Source organism: Pipistrellus kuhlii, unplaced genomic scaffold (genome assembly GCF_014108245.1).
Source record: "Pipistrellus kuhlii isolate mPipKuh1 unplaced genomic scaffold, mPipKuh1.p scaffold_m20_p_6, whole genome shotgun sequence".
Taxonomy (NCBI): Eukaryota; Metazoa; Chordata; class Mammalia; order Chiroptera; family Vespertilionidae; genus Pipistrellus; species Pipistrellus kuhlii.
In genome coordinates, this window is record NW_023425562.1 from 46,336,655 (window position 1) to 46,357,354 (window position 20,700).

The 20,700-nt window shown below is 42.7% G+C and overlaps 1 protein-coding gene across 18 annotated transcripts in view; it reads right to left on the reverse strand.

Moving 5' to 3' along the window:
- Positions 1-1,106: 1,106 nt before the first annotated feature.
- ZNF532 (zinc finger protein 532) overlaps positions 1,107-20,700 on the reverse strand; it is a 92,781-nt gene continuing 73,187 nt past the window's right edge. For 14 of the 18 annotated variants that reach the window (XM_045574814.1, XM_045574812.1, XM_045574805.1 and 11 more), the window contains 4 exons: positions 10,819-10,902; positions 6,739-6,851; positions 5,165-5,312; positions 1,107-3,582 (listed from right to left, as the gene is read on the reverse strand). In XM_045574814.1, the coding sequence (XP_045430770.1) occupies positions 3,085-3,582; positions 5,165-5,312; positions 6,739-6,851; positions 10,819-10,902 (843 nt within the window). In that variant the 3' untranslated portion in view covers positions 1,107-3,084. Of the gene's footprint in view, positions 3,583-5,164; positions 5,313-6,738; positions 6,852-10,818; positions 10,903-12,111; positions 12,717-20,700 lie in introns of those variants that run through there. The other 4 variants (XM_045574818.1, XM_045574816.1, XM_036419425.2 and 1 more) reach the window with 2 other exon arrangements.

Genomic DNA, 20,700 nt, shown 5'->3' on the forward strand with positions numbered 1-20,700 from the left:
AAAATTGACATGTGCCACTTTTGGGGTCAAAGCATTTAATTGCCCTTTCCCTCTGTGACAGTGGGATAAGAGAACAAGCAGATTTGAAACAATGTTCCAATCAACCCACAATGGACATGAAATACATTGAATACAGGAAATATATCTTGTTAAGATTTAGGGTTGTGCCTTGGCCAGTTTTGCTCAGTGGATAGAGCGTCAGCCCAAGGACCGAAGGGTCCTGGGTATGATTCTGGTCAAGAACCTGTATCTTGGTAGCATCAATGTTTCTCTATTTCTCTTCTACTCCCTAGAAATCAATGGGAAAATATCCTCAAGTGAAGATTAACAACAAAAATGATTTAGGATTGCAACTGTAGTATAACCTAACTTATCCTGATACACACTCTCCCACCATCTTTCCTAAACAGTGTTACCAGTTAATCTGGTTATGTCGCTCTCCTGTCCAAAGAACTAATTTGTATTGAAGTAAACTCCTTAGTCCGTCATTGAAGGCTTTTTGCAACCTGTCCTGAGCCTACTCTGTCAGCCTCAGCAACCACAGCCCCACCAGAGGAAATGGCTTCCTAAGGATTCATGAAGCAAGCCCAGGTTTCTGCCTTTGGTATGACTATATCCTGTTTCTCAAATGCCCACACCTACAACCACACCCAGCATCTACAATTGGTGAAGAACAGGTAGAATTCACAAGTTCCAATGTGGATGTCTGCTCAGTGTTCACCATCTTAAATGAAGAATTCATGTCTTTCGTTGGAGCTAAGAATTTTCCACGATGTCCCTTCCCAATTGTTTCCCCCCTCTCTGGAATACTTATTAAACTTGTCAGATCTTCTCCTTAGGTCATTCTTGACTTCTAATCTTTTTCATATATTTCATCTCATCTCTGTGCTGTATTCTCGGTAATGTCTTCATGACCTATCTTCCAGTTCACCAATTCCCTCTTCAGTTGAACCATCCAAATCTCCTAGGGAGACAGCATCCTGTATTCTTTTTCTACTCTGGGTTTCATGTCTTCATTTTGGATCTCAGCACAAGCATTCCTAAGTATTTAAGAGTAAATCAACTTCCAGGTTATCTTATAAAAGCCACAATGCCACAAACAAAAATTCTAGTAGCATGTTTTGCACATACTTTTTATTTGTTGAATAAATGAATATTTGCCAATATGTACATAAACATATAGAGCGAGACTAGATTTAGAGCAAGAATATGGGTTCTAATACGCAAAGCCACTTACCAACTATGAGGGCTTAGGTAAAGAATTTAATCGGAACTCAGCTTCCTCAACCATGAAAATTAAGCTAGTCAGACCTGTGCAGCCCACCACACAGGTTTATTGCAAGGTTCCAATGCAAAAACATATGAAAGTGCTATGAATACAACTCAGAGCAATACAAGTATAAATATAACAAGTAACAGCAATTGAATGTCAAGTTGAGGAATACTTAATCATGCCCTTGGGTTACATCGGTGTCCTGATGGCATCAACAAGAAAGTGACAAACAGCTGATTGCTAATGAGAATGAATACGCCATTCTTCTGCAATATCCTGTAGCCTGTCCCTGAAATGAATCACTTCCTGAGCTTCAGGAAGACGTCACAGTCCCACCATCAATAACTCCCTCACAGAAGCACAAGGGCCAAATGTCCCACGTTTATTTACAGATGAAATGTGTTGAATACAGTTCTTCTGGATGTAGTGCATAACACTGGACAGCAGCAAGACCTTTTTTGAGGAACCGAACATTGACTACAGTATATCATGCAAGTATCTATATGTACACAAAAGAATTCCTTTTCCTAAAAAAAAAAAGAAAAGAAAAAAAGTACAAAACATGTTTAGGGATAAATACAAGATATAAAAATGCCAAAGAAAACATAAAACAAAACAAAAAAAATAGAACTCTCCCAGAGAACTGTGAATGGAAAGGACAGAAGAGGACTCCACTGTGCTCCCAGCGAGCAGAGATCCCCCTCCTCCCCCCAATAAGTGTAGTTATTGAAGTGAGGGACTAAACCCGGGGCTCAGCGCTGCTGCACTGGTAAGTCGGTGGTTGGAGTAGTGCATCCCAACTCTAAGTACCAGAATGTTTGGCAGTAGCACCCAGAACAAAAAAAAACCGCCAACTCTTCAGACAGCCAAGGGTTAGTCAACTAGGAATTTTGACTTCCTGTCAAGAGCCAGAGAAATACTTGATAGCTTTAGTTGTGTCTTTAGAATAGTTAATAAATTACATGACAAAAACTTGACTATAGAAATCTATTGGTCTAACGACGTTATGTGTAACTTTTACAGTAGTCCAGCCCTTTCGTAACTTTATCTCCTTGTGCTCTTGAAGCCAGCCTTGTGAATCCGACCAGAGTATAGATACCCTTTCACCCCTGTACGATGGAGATAGGGAAATCCCCCTGCGTTTGGGTTTCTGGCCTAAGTTTTTATTCGCCGGCAAGGCTGCTGCTTTAAAGAGGTTGGATTGGCCCGGAAGATGCCGCGTGCCCTCGGAGTGCGCTCTGCCTGAGGGGTGCACTCGCAGACCGGAGCGGGCACGCTGAGCATGGTGCTAAGACACTTAAGAGTCCCTAGGTGTTTTGAGACCAACGATCCCCTACAATGTATGTAGTGAATTTTAAAAATTAAAAACACTAAAAAAGGCCTTACCTTGGCCTGTAATTAGTTAACCCTTTTAAATCCATTACATATAAAATGGTTTATTTGAATTCAGGAACTGCCCCTGTTACTAAGAACTCTGTTTTAAAGGAACAATACAAAAAGAAAAAATCCTAACCGCACCCCCGCAAAAAAAACCCCAAACTCAAAACATTTCCTACTAAATACTGATACAAACATGTAACAAAGAGTATAAAAAGTTTTCCATTTAAATATATACAAACTCTTTTAAACTCAAATACTGCTGTAATACTTATCGAGGATATACACGACGAGGTGGAGGGGGGATGTTGAAGGAGAATATATTGCAACAGCCTAGACAGTACTGTTAACTATTATACTGCAAACTTCTTGTAACAAAAATGTCTTCTGTATTCCAATGTGGACAGGGATCCCCCTTCTGGGAAGGTCTGTGGCTATTTCTCGGCCGAATTCACTCTTTTGGATTTAATGAAGGCCATGCCGTGTGTCCGCATGTGAGCGTTTAAGGCAGCTTCCGTTTCGAACGTTTTTGCACACACTTTGCACTTCCTGTCGGACGCAGGGCCGTCGGCGCCCTCGTGCTCGGGGCTGGGCGGGCTCTGCTGGTTCTCCTCCCCGGCCCCGTTCTGCTGGGCCACGGGCTGCAGCTCCTTCAGCTTGTGCACGATGAACAGGTGCCTGGACAGCGACACGTGTGACGTGTAGCAGAGGCCGCACTCCCGGCACTGGTAGGAGGAGCCGTCGGACTTGTGCTGCGGGATGTGTTCGTGGAACTGGAGCAGGTTCTCGGTGGTGAAGCCGCACACGGCACACTTGTGGACCTTAAACACGTTGATCTTGAGCTTCTTCAGTGGCTGAGTGATCGCTCCCCTGGGAGGCCTGAATTCTAAAACTGGTTCATCCTCCTCCAACTTCCGCTTGGGGCTGGGAACCTTTGGGGGGGAAAAAAGACACAACTGAAAGCCGTTCTGCTGGACGGATGACAAGGGACCAGCTCCCTTGGACTTGGAGCTGCCGGGAAACGTGTGCTGTGAGCTCCAGGATCGGGGTTTTGTCATGGCTCCGGCCTTTCACCCGCTCCACAAATCTGAGTTCCCGTGTCACCAGGCAGCGCTCCAGCCCAGGGCCCAGCAGGGGACAAACAAGTCCCCGCCTTGATGGAAGGTGGGCTCCAACGGAGCGTGACAAGCAGCAACCAAGGAGCCAACCTACAGTGTCACACCCAGGAAAACAGCGTGTGTGGAGGGCTGGGGGAAGGAGAGGGGAGGGTTAAGTTACACATGATGTGCCTGACATCAGACAAAGGCCTGCTGCAGGAGGACATGAGCCATGGACCACACGCGGTAAGGGGTCAGACACGGGGAGCTGTTGCAAAGCAAAGGCCAGAGGCAGGGCCTGTGCCGGGGCAATAGCAGAAAGGCCCGCGGGGCCGGAGCAGGTGACCCATGAGAGCAGAGATGAGGAAAGGGAGTCAGGGGCTGGGGGACTGAAGAACTGAAGCAGGGAAAAAGCCAGGTGTGTCTTTTCTGTGACTGAGATGGAGAGTCACTGGAAGCCCCAGAGGTCTAGTAATCGCTCTTTCCCGACCCTCCCCCAACAGGTCATACCTTTCTCCTCCCTTTCCAGCTTTCTAGATCTGACCCGCATCAAATCCCTCATTTCGAGATTTCCAAAAATCCAAACCAAAGGGACTCTCCCTCCTCCCAGCTGCATGGCCCGACTTTTCTGCCTTGTTCACAGGGCACCTCTGATACACCTTGACCTGCCCCTCCACCTCTGTTCTCTAAAAAGGCAAAAGATTTACACTTTGAAGAGAAACACTCTTTAATTCCCCCTCCCTCTCCCCTCCGGACATCTCTTGAGGAAAAGAATTACAATTGATGCAACATTTGTCTGGCCTCGACTCAATGAGTAACTCCTTGAAAACACACACAGGCTTTACCCAGGTACGTTCCAGACGCGGCACCGTGCCAAAGACAGCAGGACTCCTTAACCATCAGCTGGACTCTTGGTTACCCTAAGAGCTCTTGGCACCCACATGCCATGTACACAGGTTATTATAGACATTGTTGTCTAATCCAAGTTCACTGTCCACTGATGTAAGCATAAGGCACGCAGTTGCCATTTCGTCTTCTTTCATTACAAAGAGAAGAGAAAAGGAACCACAACCTTTATTAGGGCCCGATCACAACCACTGTGTTTCCAGCTTCACACCTCCCTTCTGGCTAAGAGGCAATTTCTGAGTCAACGTCAAATTTTAAAATTTATTTATGTACGTAGATCCCTAAAGCTATTGCTGGCAGGACACAGAAGAAACTTAACAAAGATTACCTTTTAGGAGCAAGAGGAAAAGTCAGAGTGGGTATAGAGGAAGATCGCCTAGCATTTCATATCTTTATGCATAGTCAGAACTTTTTACATCGTGTAACTGGAGAAAGTTTTAAATGAAAAGAATGAATGAAAAAAGCAAGTCAACACAATTCTGTCAGAAAGAGCACATCTGCCATGTCTGACCTTGGTATCTTCTTTTATTTCTATTTCCTCCCCGTTGGTGGTTTCTGTCATTTCTTTCAAGTCGGGATCCTTAATCCCGTGCATGAGCTGGATGTGCTTCTCCAGCATCAGCCGCTTGGTGAAGGTCCGCCTGGAGTCTGGGCAGTGCCTGTGGAGCCAAAGACAAGGGGGTAACGGCTTGTTGAAAAGGAACTCGCAGTGAGGGTCGCTGTCACGGCTGAAAGACCGTCACCACCAACAGCACACACAGAGGGGTCACGGTGACCTGAGTGAACACCAATGCTCCACAGTGAAGTAGCAACTTTGCTAAAATCGAAGTTTACAATTTATGCCAAAAAAAATTGAGCCGCTTTTATAAAAAGTTTTCTGACTATTTTTGTGTCCATATAGGATCAGTCTGATTTGGTGCAGAAGGAGTCTTTTTTAGACTTGGATTATGCCCTGACAGACTTCCTTTTCCAGGCCTTCTTCCCAGTCCGGGCCTTCCTTCTAAATTCTGATTCTTTCAATATAATCTCAACAGCTCCTTTTTACAGAGGTTCTCATCTCTCCAAAATCACTCCCAGCTTCAGTGTCGCTGAAGGAGAGTCTACGTCCCCGCTTTCCTACCCAAGAAACGTTCCCTAATAACCAAGCCCCACTGGCCCCACAGTCAACCTTCACGGTGCCCGGAGCCACGTGGTGCACACGAGCTTCAGACAGGCAGTACAGCTTCCAGTTTGAGTGTGGGATAAAGCTTTTTCACTGATAATAACTATTTCAGATCATCACACACTTAGTAGCTCATGACCATCTCTGGTGGTGTGACTATCCAGTGTGTTGGCCACTCAGTCCCATGCTTTTGGTGTCTTGGCCAACAGCATACTGAGACAGAGCTGTCCTGATGGGCAACTGTCTCCAGGACCCTGTCTCCAGGACTGACTCCAGGACCATGACCAAGCCCATCAGGGCCTCTCTGAACTACTGAGTCAATCAAACTGACTCCACCCTGCAACTGCGACTCAATCACTTCTCCGAAATCCTCACTGATAAAATGGACACCCGTGGGTTAACAGCCAAGAACACAGAAACCCACACAGGCTGGGCAAGCAACAGCTCCTTTCTAGTTCAACATTTTAAGTGTTACAGCCCAATCAAGAAACTGCATGTTGCCCTAGCCGGTTTGGCTCCATGGATAGGGTGTCCAAGGGTCCTGGGTTTGATTCTGGTCAAGGGCATGTACTTTGGTTGCAGGCTCCTCTCTGGCCTGGCAACCAGGGCCCGTGCAGGAGGCAACCAATCGATGTGCTCCTCTCACATTGATGAAACTCTGTCTTTCCCTTTCTTTTCTACTTTCCCTAAAAAAATAAAAATAAAAAATAATAATAATTAAAAAGAAATCACTGGTAAAATATCCTGGAGTGAGGATTAAAGAAGAAGCTGCATGTCAAAACAGCAGAATTCAGTTAAGAAATGAAATCCGTACACCGTGGAGCAGAGAGGATGGGGATGGAAAAGGAATGGTCACAGATGGAAGAGCTCGGTGAGATCCGCTCAGCCCCTTTCTGTGCTCCCCCATCAGAGCCAGAACTTACGAGCAGGTGTAAACCTTCCGGATGCCTTTGTGCTTGATGCGGTTGTGCCGGCACAGGCTGTGTGAGGAGCTGAAGGACTTGTCACACTGGCGGCACGGGTGCTTCTTCATTTGCTGTGTTAGGGAGAAGGGAGAGACAGCCATCAGAGGACAGAAACAGAAAACACGTTCTCGTTAGGAACAGCTCTTTCCTGAGAGTGTCAGTTACATACTCAGACTTTGTTGTTAGCAACATGGGCTGGAGTAGCCACGAAGAGGCTAATTTCTACAGAATGCAGCAATCTTTATTGTGAGAGTAAAAAAATTACAAATACATTTCCCCCAAACACTTGTTTTTGATTGAACACTCATTTATTTTAAGAGAAAACATTACATACATGTTCTTTGCAAAAGAAATATAATGAATGTTATTTTTTAAAGCAACTTAATTCTCCAGTAAATACCAAATCGATTCATTATGTAATTCATGATCTCGAGAGAGAATATGTCATCTTATCCAATGTGTCATTTTAATTAAACTCCTTAACTTTCTCCCACTTAATGATTAAGGAAATATCCTTTTATATAAGGAAAGAGTTTTCCAGGAGGCCTTTTATTTTAAATAATACCATTTGGTTCTATCAAGAACACAAATGTTTGAAACCACTTTATGGAGATTTGCCTGTTGGTATATGTAAGAGAGGTGGGAGAGAGAAGGGGAGAGAATTGAGGGGAAGACTGGACAGCGCAAGATAAAGCTACCAAGAGTTATATAAAAATTTCAAAGTTAAAAGTTTCCCACTTTGGCTAAGACATAATTATGTTACCTCGACATATTTCCACATTAAACCTATTAAGTAAAACGAGTGGCTTAACTTTACAACACATTCTTTGGGTGTGATAAGTACTGCAATCTGCAATGAAACCACGTATCATAAGTCAATCAGATCTAGAAAGAACTGTCAGCCTAGGAAATGAAACACAATTTGGCTCAACCCTTATTAAAAATAAGGCTGAAGTTATTCCTAAACCTCTCATGGGAGTATGTTCTCTCAAATAACATTACTATTTTTGGCAATAAAAAGAGATAAGCGAGCAAGCAACTGGTAAGTGATAAAGGAATGATAAATATATCTTTAATAGTGCTTTTACATCACATGACAAGCATGTCCTAGTGAAACCGGTAGGCAAAGCTAAGTGCCTGAGAGTTTTAAGCATCTACTCCCCCTGGAAGTAGCAGCCACACAAGTGATCCCACCTCTGAGGAGGTAACGTAAAGGTTAACACTGAGGTTGGGACACAGAAATCCTCCATAGATGCTCCGTTATTAATAAAAGTAAAGTTACACATCCAAGTTCCATCTTAAAGAAGTGGAAAATATTGTCTTTTAAATAAAGCAAATCAGTCTGGCAGGTGTTCAAAAGGGTCTTGACCCAGACAAAGGCAAAGGAGGACGTTTCTTCTGCTGGAGCTGAAGGCCGGCCCACTGCCTGCATTGTTCTCCTAAGCATGTAATCTGTGGGAAAGAGAGCGAACAAAGCCAACAGCAGCTGGTGCCTCTGAGCACGCTGTCCCTCCTCCCAAAGGTATTCCTTCATAAAGCACTGTGGTCACACAAAGCAAACCACCGTAAACCCCAGCCTCTTAGATTTAGGTGGGCTGAGTACAAATATGACGTTACATTGAGAATACAGCTGTAAGGGTAGAACCGTCAGTCATGAGCAGTTCCCAGTGCTTCAATAGTTTTAAATACCTACTAATACCTCTATTCCCTTTGAACTTTGTACATAAGAATGGCAATATCACCATTGCCTGGAAGAATCCAACACAGGACATATTTCGAAAAGCAAAAATGCCTACCGATGAAGGCACTGAAGTGAATGTTTCTAACCATACAAGGGAAAAGAGGCCTAAGAGGAATGAACATTTCATTTTCTTTTTAGATGAAGAGCTTAAATTCCATTTCTTGTTATGGTATAGTATATTAATAGCAAACCAAAATTTTAATAGAGAAATTTCAATAAAGAAATCCTCAGTGGGTAATAAATTAAATGAAGAGCAGTTTAGCTGAATCAGTAATTACTATTTTCAAAGAGATGACAAAATGTGAGATATTGTTCTTTTTCATCATTTTTATTTTTTAAATGCAGAAATGAACTGTGCACGCCCCAAAACAATGGAGCAAGGTTTCAAAATCACTGGTGACAAGAAAATTGCAAGTTTAAATGCCAGTTTCCAGATCAAATCTGCCATGTTCACAGTACCTAACTAAACAAATGACTTTCTTCTTCTTTTTAAAAAAAATATTTTTATGTATTTCAGAGAGGAAGGGAGAAAGAAAGATAGAAACATCAACGATGAGAGAGAATCATTGATTGGACACCTCCTGCATGCCCCCCCCACTGGGGATTGAGCCTGAAACGCAGGCACATGACCTTGACTGGAATCAAACCTGGGACCTTTCAGCCCGAAGGCCAATACTCTATCCACTGAGCCAAACTGGTTAGGGCAACAAATGCTTTTTTTCTTTGCTAAATAAATGCTAATTTATTTTAAGATGCTTTAACTTAACTAATTTTATAACGACATCTTCAACATTATAAAAGTTCACACTGTTACTTTATAACACAGAAAGCAATTTTTATCAATCAAACAAAAATGGGGGAGAAACCAGTATTAAGAAAGTGTAAAGTTTATCATGGTTCTATTTTCAAACTTTTAAGGTCATTTACTTCCTTTTGGCTCCAATGCAGGGTAAGCTGATATTAAGGGAACCATAGCCTTTTTATAGTTAGAAAAAACTAAAGTTAGAAAATAGGCATGTTTTCCCACTCAATGATTAATTGTTTTGTTTTTGCTTAGAACTCTCTGAAGAAATGCTGAACAAATATAATAAGCTGGCAGGGTCTGGACACTTTTGTAAAACCTTATAGTAAGATATGGAACTCTTGGGTCCACGTCCTCCCTGTTTTCCAGTTGTCGACTCTTTATCTTCACATACTTTGGGAAAGAAAGTATTTGTTCCTCTTAGCAAATTTCTTTGCTCTGAATGCTCCAGCCTGGGCCTCACAGTCTGAACTCCGGGATTTAAAAGGCCCAGAAGCCCATTGTTTTCTATGGCACTTGGTGGATGTGTCTGGGGTTGGCTCTGTCACAGGCAGTAATTCTCCGGGCTGAGAACTAGTCCCTTCTTGTCTCCTGGCTTGAAGGCCTCTCTGTGTGCAAGAAGTTAGGGAGAAAAGTCCCATCTTCACAAATGCAATTGGCTAGCCATCCTCTTCCCCTCTTCCTGAGCTTCCTGCCTCCTGAGGCTCTGCCTCGCCCCAACATGCAAAAATCCTCTTTACTGGCCCTCATGCATCCAGAAACACCCACAAATTCAAGATTAAGGGGAATAATTATTCCCAAACCATGCTGACACTTGTCAGCTCTACCCTCTATGAAAAAGGAAAAATCAACTGCATAATTTAAGCATATCACAGCAGCAATCCCTTAGAATATAATTTCTAACTCTGTGCCTTTCCACCACCTGGAAATCTATTCTGCTGATAGACCCACACACGGTACAATCAGTTCTGTGATAATGATGCAATGTACATATAACACGTTATAAATCACTTCACTATGCAACATCAGTCATTAAAAACTACAGGGCTTCCATCCAAAATTAAGCGTAGGGGCATACTCAAAACCACCATCAGTGACATCGTTTTATACATGTCAAAGATTGAGAAATCTACACTAATAAAAGAGTAAGATGCAAATTGACCATACAATTGCTGCACCCACCAGCCAGTCAGGAGTATGCAAATTAACCCAACAAAGATGGAGGTTTAATTAGCATGTGCAGGTGCCCAGCGGCTAAGGCACTTGTGTCATTGCCATGGCAACGATGCAAGGCGTTCCGCACCGCCCCAGCTGCTCTGGGCCTCTGGTCAGCATGGGAAGGCAAAAAGGCAGCTCTGGACCAGAGCTAAAAGGCAGCTCTGGCCGGAGTGAAGGCAGTGCCAGCAGCCAGGGAGAGGAAGGCCCGTTCTTGCATGAATCCTCATGCATCGGGCCTCTAGTATATAGATAATGCAACATCAAAACGACACTTTGCCTTGAAAAAGACTTGCAGTTTGCTTGTGGAGGTGGGGTCCAAGGGCTGTGGCCTTTGAGTTTTGTGAAGTGGTGGAAGAAGGGTAGAAGGGAAATTGTTACACCAGATGTGGATCAGTGTGACTCAGCACAGGGAGATGGGGTCACAGGTGGAAGCCTGAGGTGGGGGTGTGTTTTGCATATTACTACACAACTCCAATCCAGCTTTCCATACTCACCTACCATTTCTCAGAAATGAAATTACACGTGAGCAAACTCAGACTTCAGGTTATGCTACAACTGTCCCCTGATGTATCAATTGCATTGGAACAAATTGTTTCCAGTACAAGAGTTATATCAGCACTGCCTACATCTACAGTTATTCACTGCAACACTATGAACAAAGGAGAACAAATGTGGGTCCATCAAAGGAGATTTGGTCAAATACAGTCTAAACCCTTACACAACAACATCTGTGCCATGTGGCAACAGAAAAGAATGGAAGATCTAAATGCACAGGTATGAAAAGAACTGTAACATATATGATATTGAGAAAAGATGGAAATTTATGTTAACAAGCTGTGTTCTGTTAGGAATCATAAAAATGAGAACATCTATATATTACATATATATATATATATATATATATATATATATATATATATATATGCCTAACGAACCATCCTATCCTTCCACCGGTACTTATGATGTGCACTGATTACCAGAGAGGTAGACGCTCAACCCAAAGGTACTGAAACATGGAACAGACTGATGAATCTCAGAGGGAAGGGGGGAGGAGGAGTGCGGGAAGAGATTAACCAAAGGTCTTATATGCATACTAGAAGCCTGGTGCGTGGATTCATGCACAGTGGGGTCCCTCGGCCTGGCCTGTGGGGATCGGGCCAAAACCAGCAGTATGACATCCCCCAAGGGGTCCCAGATTGCGAGAGAGCACAGGCCAGTCCAATGGACCATGCACTGGGCCTCTAGTATAAATATATGATGATACTTACATACAGAGAAACTTCAAAATGCATGAGAAACCTGGTGATTTTAGGTAGCAAGGGTAGGGATGAGGTTTTTCACTCTATTCCCTCATATTGTTTGGATTTATGAAACACGTGAATATGACACATATCAAAAAATTTTGGTTGCCTTAAAAATAATGTGAAGTCAGGTTTACTACAGTATAAGCCACAAAATGTAAACTACACTCTTTTTTATGTATAGTCTAGGAGTTTTGATAAATGGGTATACTTGAGTAACTGCTGCCACTATCAAGATATAGAACAATTCCATCGTTCCCAAATCCCCATGTACCCTTTATAGTCAACCCCTCTTCTTATACCCAGCTCTTGGTAACTACTGATGTTTCTATCCTACATGTTTGCTTTCCCTCTCAAGTGGAACCATACAGCACAACAGATAGGTTTTTGAGTCTGGCTTCTTCCCTGGGCACAGTACATCTGTAATTCATCCATGCTGCTGAGTGTGTCGGCTGCCCACTTCTTCTCACTGTGGAGCAGTTCTCCATTGTATGAACACTCTCCAGTTTGTTTACCCATTTACGAGGTGAAGGACGCCGAGGCAGTTTCCAGTTTGGGGAAATTATGAATTAAAACCACCATGAATATTCATGTATAGGTTCTGGTGTGAACTCATGATTTTATTTCTCTTGGGTAGACAATGAGGAATGGGATTACTGAGTCATGTGGTAAATTAAATAAGAAACTCTCACTCTGTTTTCCAGATTGGCTGTTCTTGGCCTATCCACCAGCAATGGATAAGGATGCCAACTGCTCCACAACCTTTCCAATAGTTGGTGTTGCCATTTTGTTTTCTTGTAGCCATTATAGAGGGTTGTCAATGGTATTTCATTGTGCTTTTAAAATGTAGTATTTATCTAATGACTTAATAGTACTAAGGTAAAAAAGAAAAATTCAATTAACAGATGAAACAACTATTAGTATATCTCTTCCTCCAAAGAAAAGCCTTAAACACTATAAGTTATTGGGGGGCGGGGGGGTTATTTCAGGGTGAATTTCACTCCCCTGTAATCGCATTGAACACAGAAGCTGTGAGCCATCATCTCTATATCCCTGGCCTTCAGCACACAGAAAATACTTGTGTGAATGAATGAATACAGAAAAGAATAATCTACTAGAATACTATGAGCAAGTTCTACAAAGTAATCAGAGAGTAACAAATTTAGGATAAAGTGCTAGACACAGAGCAAGCAAGCACTACTTAGATTGTGGAAAATGGGTGAGCCATGAGCATGTTCAAATACTGATAAGAAAAGCCACCAACATGAAGATACGGAGGACAAAGGCAAAAGATGAGTCAATGAGCAGGGAGGAATTCAGACAGAAGGAAGAACCAATCTTCCTGTGGCCGGAGATAAGGCACTATGCTCAGACAGGTGCAATGCTTGTTGTGGTCAGTGGTGGGCGGGTGAGGAAGGGACCAGGAAATTGAAGGAATTCCTGCCAGGCAGCCTCTGTTTGCCAAGTGAAGAATATATGGTGCATCTAGACAATGCAGCCTGTTTCCTTTCTCTTATCTCTTCCAATTATAAATAACAAATGCTTATTGCAAAATAAGAGTAAAGATTGCTTCTAATCTTACCAATTGAAGTCAATTTTTAGCTATATATCCTTACCACTTATTTCTTTTCTGAACATGTTTATGTATACTTATAATGAGTCTACATTATACATATTGATTTGTATCCTGATTCTTTTCACTTGGAAAACACACACAGCTATACGTTTTGATGTTTCTATGTTCTTCTCAATGCATGCACAGTACTCTATTGTATAAATGAGCCATAACTTAGATATTTTCTATTAGTGATTTAAGGTGCTTCTGTTTTCCAATAATTACAAATAAAAACTTCAGTAGTCAACCAATTGTTTCCTTTGTACAAATTACGAAAAGTAGACTTTCTAGTTTAGAAATTGTAAAAATGTAAAGGCTCTTTGAAGCTTCTTGCAAAACTGATCTCAAAAAGGACACCACCAATGTAAGTTGGAAATTGTTCACTACACATCTGCAACACCAGATCATCATCCATCGCTTGCCAAAGTAATGGGTAAAATATTACATTGCACTCTGTTTTTTTCCTCAAAGCCTAGTGATATGGACATCTGTCTGTTCATCCCTGAACCACTTGTATTTCTCCAGTGAACTGGCCAATCATATCCTCTCTGCAGTTTTCTATTGCGTGAGGGTGGGGAGAATGGCAGGTGAGGAAGTCAGACAGGAGACTGTACGGCCTTTTAAACAAAGGCGAGGGCTTTGGATCATCCACGGTGTGATGGGAGGACACTACAGGGTTGAGCAGAATACTACGACCAATATATTTTCAACGGGTGACTCTGGCTGCCGAATGTGAGAGCAGAGACCCAGTGCAGAGGCTGTCTGCAACAATCTGGGGCAGGTGTGCCGTGTCCTGGGCTTGGAAAGTAAAGGTGATGGTAAGTGGCTGGATTTCATATCTACATCAAATGCAGAAAGCTAATAGCATTTGTGGATGTGGGTGACAAAGGAGAGAAAAGGAGGAGTCAAGTGTCACTCCAAATTCTCTGGCCTGGGCCCCTGGTACTAACTAGGAAAGTAGGGGAGAAGCAGGTTTAAGGAAGGAGGGAGACCAAAGGTTATGTCTGAGAGAGGCCTATTGGAGATCTTCTAAGTAGAGATGCTAAATGGGTGGTTAAATTCTAGTCTGAACTCAGGGAAGAGGTCCAGGCCAGAGAAATAAATCTGTAAATCATTAGGAGATAAGTACTAGGAGATGGATGGCTTTTACAATCATGGGCCTGGGAGAGAACTTTCTGAGCGTAAATGGACACAACATTCATAAGGCAAGAAAGATGAGCAAGACTGAGAAGTGTGGTCAATGAGGCAGGATAAGAACTAAGAGAAAAGAACTAAAAGACAACTGCTTCAGACAGGTCAGACACGATAGCTGAGAGAGCCAAGACCCCTGGGCTCGGTGACACGGAGTCACTGGGGAGTCCGACAAGAGTAGGCTGTTCTGTGTGTTTTAATCCTTACCCGAGGATATGTTTATTAATTGTGAGAAAGGGAAAGGGGAAGAAAGACAGATAGAGATTGATGTGAAAGAGAAACCTCAATATATCAATTGGTTGCCTCCCGTACCCACCAAGACTGGAGATTAGACCCGCAACCTATTTATGTGCCCTGGCTGAGAATCTAACCCACAACCTTTTTGGTGCATGGGATGACATTCCAACCAACTGAGCCACCTGGGACAGGACAAAAGTGATTTTGGTGGAGTGATAAGAAATTCATAAAATGGAGAAGTCATGGGGAGTCCCAGCCGGAAAGCAATTTCAGGGAGGTTTGTGGTAAAGGGAAGCAGAGAAAAGTAGATTAGGAAGGTAACCTTATTTGGTTACAAGAGGTCCCATGGCCCTCAGTGATTTTGAGAAAGTCAGGGAAGAGCTGAAGATGCAGGAGAGAGGACAGGAGTGTGGCTGCGATGTCCTCCCATGGTCCACAAGGGAGTTGAGTGGAGCCCATAGACCATGGGCTGTCCTCCTGGGGGGACAGTCACCCTTCACAAGGGAGAGGGAAGCTCACGTGCAAGTGGATGTTCATTGTGCCGAATCTCCTCAGGTGTTAAGCAGAAATTCAAACTTCTTGACTTTCAAGACTGTCCACAATCTATTCCTCAACCCATCACTTTGACTATGTCTCCTAGGACTTCATACATGTTCCACTTGAAGCCTCTCAAATTCACATTTCAATACGACACCTCCCTCCCCTGCCCTTCCGAGACAGCCTCCCTCCCTGGAGGCTCATTCAGACCCTTTCCACCCTCGGGCCAGCTCACCTCTCAGCTTCTTCCCGACCTCTCCAGCCATCCTCTCCTCTTGCTCACATCCCACACAATTACCACAGCCAACCATTGGAAACACACAACCCAACATGTCCTTTCTCTGTCTAAAACCCAGCCATTGTTCTCTGGCTACTCACCACCCCATCCTCCCTTCACATCCTCCCGAGGGCATGGTCCTCCAGAACTACCCCCTGGCAGTCACCCAGCCTGTCATTTTGGCTAGTGCCACATCCGCACTCTTCTTGCCACTCTGTGCATGGGGCAAATTCCCTTGTGCATCCTTCAATACCTCCGGGTAGTGTCTCTTCAGTGAAGCCTTCCCTGCACCTCCCAAACCCTACCATCCCCCAAGAAACAGGATGCTCAAATCCCAGAAACCTAGTACCCTCAGCCTACATCCAATTCTTCTCTTCCACGTATCACACATAATTTTCATTTTTAACTTTACTCTATCCTCCTCCAACCACTTTCCAGGCTGAACTACATTCTGTTTCTATTTACAAGGCCTTTGCAAGAACCGAGCCGAAATCTGAACTGAAGGCACTTTTCACTTAGTACCGTGTTTCCCCGAAAATAAGACCTAGCACATGGAAAGATAAGACATCCCCTGAAAATAAGACCTAGCGCAACTTTGGGAGAAAAAATTAATATAAGACACTGTCTTATTTTTGGGGAAACAGGGTATTTAATTATATATACCTTATGATGCCTCCAAGACTCAGGCTTTATACCCAAATTCCTACTAGTTTTACTTTTACATTTTTTATGCTTTTTTTTTCTTCTATCCGTTTGTAATCACTTTCAAGGCAAGAATTATATTTTATATTTTATTTGTACTCCACAGCAAACTGATATTTATAGAATAAAAGAAATGTACATACAAAAGAACAAACATGGTTAAAAGTTAAATATTTCCTAAGTATGAATGAATGGACTGTTCTAAAGAGTATCATAATTGCACACATTATTCCTGTAATATTCAAGCAGCTGACAGATGAAAGAAAGTATAGACTGAAAACATGAACATGTTAAAAAAAAACAATAGTCTGTCTCAGCTTTCCTACAGGATAAAAATGAGCTGAGTGCCTATAAATTATAACTCAACAAAGTTAATTTTTTAAAAAGAAATTCACTGAAGAAACAGGCAACATCATTAGCATAGCTATTCAATAGATACAAGGTATAATTTTCATTCTGAGAATTCTTGAAACTCTCACCAGGATAAATTTAAAAAGAAATGTTTCACAGGTGTTTCACTTTCTATTTTTATAAAATAAATCTTTATTGTTCAGATTATTACAACTGTTCCTCCTTCCCCGCCCTCCAACTCTCCACCTGGTTTCCACCCCACCCTCTACCCTTACCCGCCCCCCCCCCCACTGTCCTCATCCATAAGTGTAGAATTTTTGTCGTCTGTTACCGCAACCCCACACCCCTTCTCCCTACTGCGAATTGTCAGTCAACTCTCTTCCTATGCCCCTGATTCTATTATATTCACCAGCTTATTCTGTTCATCAGATTTCTTATTTACTTGATTTTTAGATTCACTTGTTGATAGATATGTATTTGTTGTTCATAACTTTTATCTTTACCTTTTTCTTCTTCTTTCTCTTCTTAAAGAATACCTTTCAGCATTTCATATAATTCTGGTTTGGCTATGATGAACTCCTTTAGCTTTTTCTTATCTGTGAAGCTCTTTATCTGCACTTCAATTCTGAATGATAGCTTTGCTGGGCAGAGTAATCTTGGTTGTAGGTTCTTGTTATTCATCACTTTGAATATTTCTTGCCACTCCCTCTGGCCTGCATAGTTTCTGTTGAGAAATCAGCTGACAGTCATATGGGTGCTCCCTTCTAAGTAAATAACTGTTTTTCTCTTGCTGCTTTTAATAATCTTTCTGTCTTTTGCTCTTGGCATTTTAATTATGATGTGTCTTGGTGTGGTCCTCTTTGGATTCCTCTTGTTTGAAATAAAAAATAATTTCAGTCAGTGTAGGCTTAATTTCTAGTTGGTCCTTTTCATATCCTCGAGGGTCTCACTAAATTTATCAGCCTTTTCTAGAAAATTCTCGAAAAGCCTTATAGCCATGGTTTTGAACTCTATATCCATTTGTTTGCTTTCCTCCATTTCTTTCATTTGTAACCTGTTTCTTTGTCTCTGCATTTTGGCTGCTTCCCTAAGTTGATAGTGGCTTTGTGTGCTAGGTGTTCTACAGGGCCCAGTGGCTCAGCCTCTCCAGTTACCTGAGGTGGACATTCTTGGTGCACCTCTTTGTGGGCTGTGTGCATAGTCTTGTTGTAGTTAAGCCTTGATTGTTATTGGTATTACTGGGAGGAATTGACTGCCAGGCCAATTGGCTGTGAGGATCAGCTGTGCCTACACTGGGAGAACTTCTGTGCTGGAGACATCCTTATGAGGCAATACTTGCTTCCGTGGGGCTTTCGTGCTCACTGAGTCTTCCCTCTGAGTGTGTCCCTTATGGATCTGAGGAGTTGTAATATGGATGGTCCTACTCTGATCCCTGGGTACACTAGCTCTTGAATTTCCAAGGAGGTGCTAATTTAGCCTCTGCATGAAGCCATCCAGCAGGAACTATGGAGAGATCTGCAGATTTCTCTTCTTTGTTTTGGATATGGAGGTGCCCAGATGAGGCCCAGCTGTGAAGCAATGCAAGCTGCTGCAGGGCTTTGGGCCTTCTTTTGGATGTTCTGGGTCTCATTGACTCAGCTGCAGTTTGTTAGGTAAGTTTAGAATTCAAAGGACCAGGCCATTCATATGCAAAAGCCTCTGCACTCAGCTTGGATGGGTGAGAGTCTCAGGGCGGAGTAAACAGCAATGGCTTCATGGGGCGGGATCTCAGGTAGGAGCAAACAGCAATTGCTTCCTGTCAGCTCTGCCCTAAGAGGCCTCTGGGTCTCAGTGTCCTGCAGTAATCGCTGCAAGCACCTCTGAGAAAAAGCCGCCCTTAAGTTTTGCCTGCTGCCAGACAGTCCAGTTTCTCCCCATATAAGTCTGGGTCCCCAGAGTCTCGCCTGGAACTGGAGTTCAGAGCAGTCAGGAGCTTTTGTCTCCCTCCAGCTTGAAAAAGCCAGCCACGTACTCAGTTGTCAGCCCTCTCCATGAGCATACACCTCTGTACCGATGCCTTCCACATCTCCTTTGAGTCTCAGTGTCCTTCTTTCTTTCCTTCTAGTTGTAGAATTTCTACTCATCCAGCCTTCCTGGATAATGTCCGTTTTGTCTTTTAGTTGTAGTTTTGAAATTGTTGTGCAAGGCAGCAGTTCAGGTATTTACCTATGCCGCCATCTTGGTTTCTCCCCTCCAGTTTCTATTTTTATGTTAGATTCGGAATAGTCAGTATGTGCCCTCAAAACTGTAAAGCTTCCACTCCCTTTATGTAAATATCCCCTATAGTTATAGATAGTAAATCTTAAGAAATAGAGCTGCTCACCTAACCCACCTATGCTCTCTTAGAAAATGGTCTTTTGCACACAGGCAGTTAGCCTTCCCCTGAAGTCTGGAATACTGTGTACATAAATTTGAAAGTTCTTACTGAAAGAACTTAATACCTAGGACACTAGTGAGATTTTTCCAGTTCCTGTCTCACTACATCCAGGAATATATAAATAAATGGGTATATAGACGAGCACAGAATAGGAAACTCAACTTACACACGTGTGAAAGCACCAAGAAAAATACTAAATGATTTTAGTACTAAATGATCCAAGTTCCTACAAATTAGAACTGAGAGTTTTTGGGGAAATATTTAAACACAGTGGTTGGCAGACTTTTTTCTGGAAAGGGCCAGATTGTAAATATTTTAGGCTTTGCAGACCATAAAGTCCCTGCTGCAACTACTCCCTCCACCTTGTAGTTCAAAAGCAGCCGAAAACAAGGATGTGTAAACGAATGGGCGTGGCCTTGTTTCAACAAATTATTTACAAAAACATTAATGACTTAGCTTGGCTATCAACTATAGTTCAGACCATTCTCTCATATTCTTTAGAAAACAGACACATATGTAATACCTTAATCAATAAAGAAATTTAAAAAAGAAAAGAAAACAGAGGCAAGTCTCCATCCTTCAAAACCAAATCTAAACAAAGGAGGTAATCAAGCTAAGTAAAAGGACATGCTCAGAACATGTCCTGAGGACCAGCTGTCGCTGTCCGTGCCATTTGGTGACACACAGAACTATAATCAATGCACCATAATGAAAGGCTAAACCGGGACAGGAAGGTGTCCAGTAACGGGAAAAAGGCAAGTTCGGAAAGAAGGCCTGGCTTCCTAACGAAGCTGACGGGATCCTGGCCGTGAGTCTCAGAAATGTCTGCCAGGGTGTCAAGGAGGGAAGGAATACACAGAATGTTTTTTCTTCTCATGTGATTTTTAATATGACCCTTGTGCTTTTTTTAATTAAAAAGCAATCTAAGAAAATGAAGTCATTGGAAAAGATTTTTTCCTACAACCCCTATTTTATAAAATGGAAAATACTGCTACAGAATAAAAAACTAAAATATACTGACTGAAGACCTAAGTAGACTCTTTGTAGTATAGTTCCACAAATCAAGACAAAAGAACTAGTCGGTCCTTTCAAAGATAATCATGGATGATCTATAAGGAAGCTTATAACTTTAAAAAAACAAGCAAGCACAAATATAAAAAAAAAACAACTAAGCTTAAAACTGACTGATGGCAGTCCTGAGTGACATAGTAATGTCCCAGCTGTCTAAATAAACCGTGTTAATTAATGGCCTGAAGGTGTGAAGCACGTGATACCACGAGAGTTACCAGGGAGCCAGCCTGGCCCGGCCTATCCACCGGGGGAGAATCACTCAGACGACTCTGGCAGAGTCCCTCTTGTCTTAGTATTGATATTAGTTTTGCAATTGCTTGGCTTCGAGTGGATATGAAGGACAGAGCCTCTTTCTTCCTGACAACCTTCTAACTCCTTATTTGCAGACCATGCAGTACCCAGCGGGCATTCACGTGGCCATGCTGTGTTAATGACTGAATCTTCTGCCTTGCTCCAGGCTC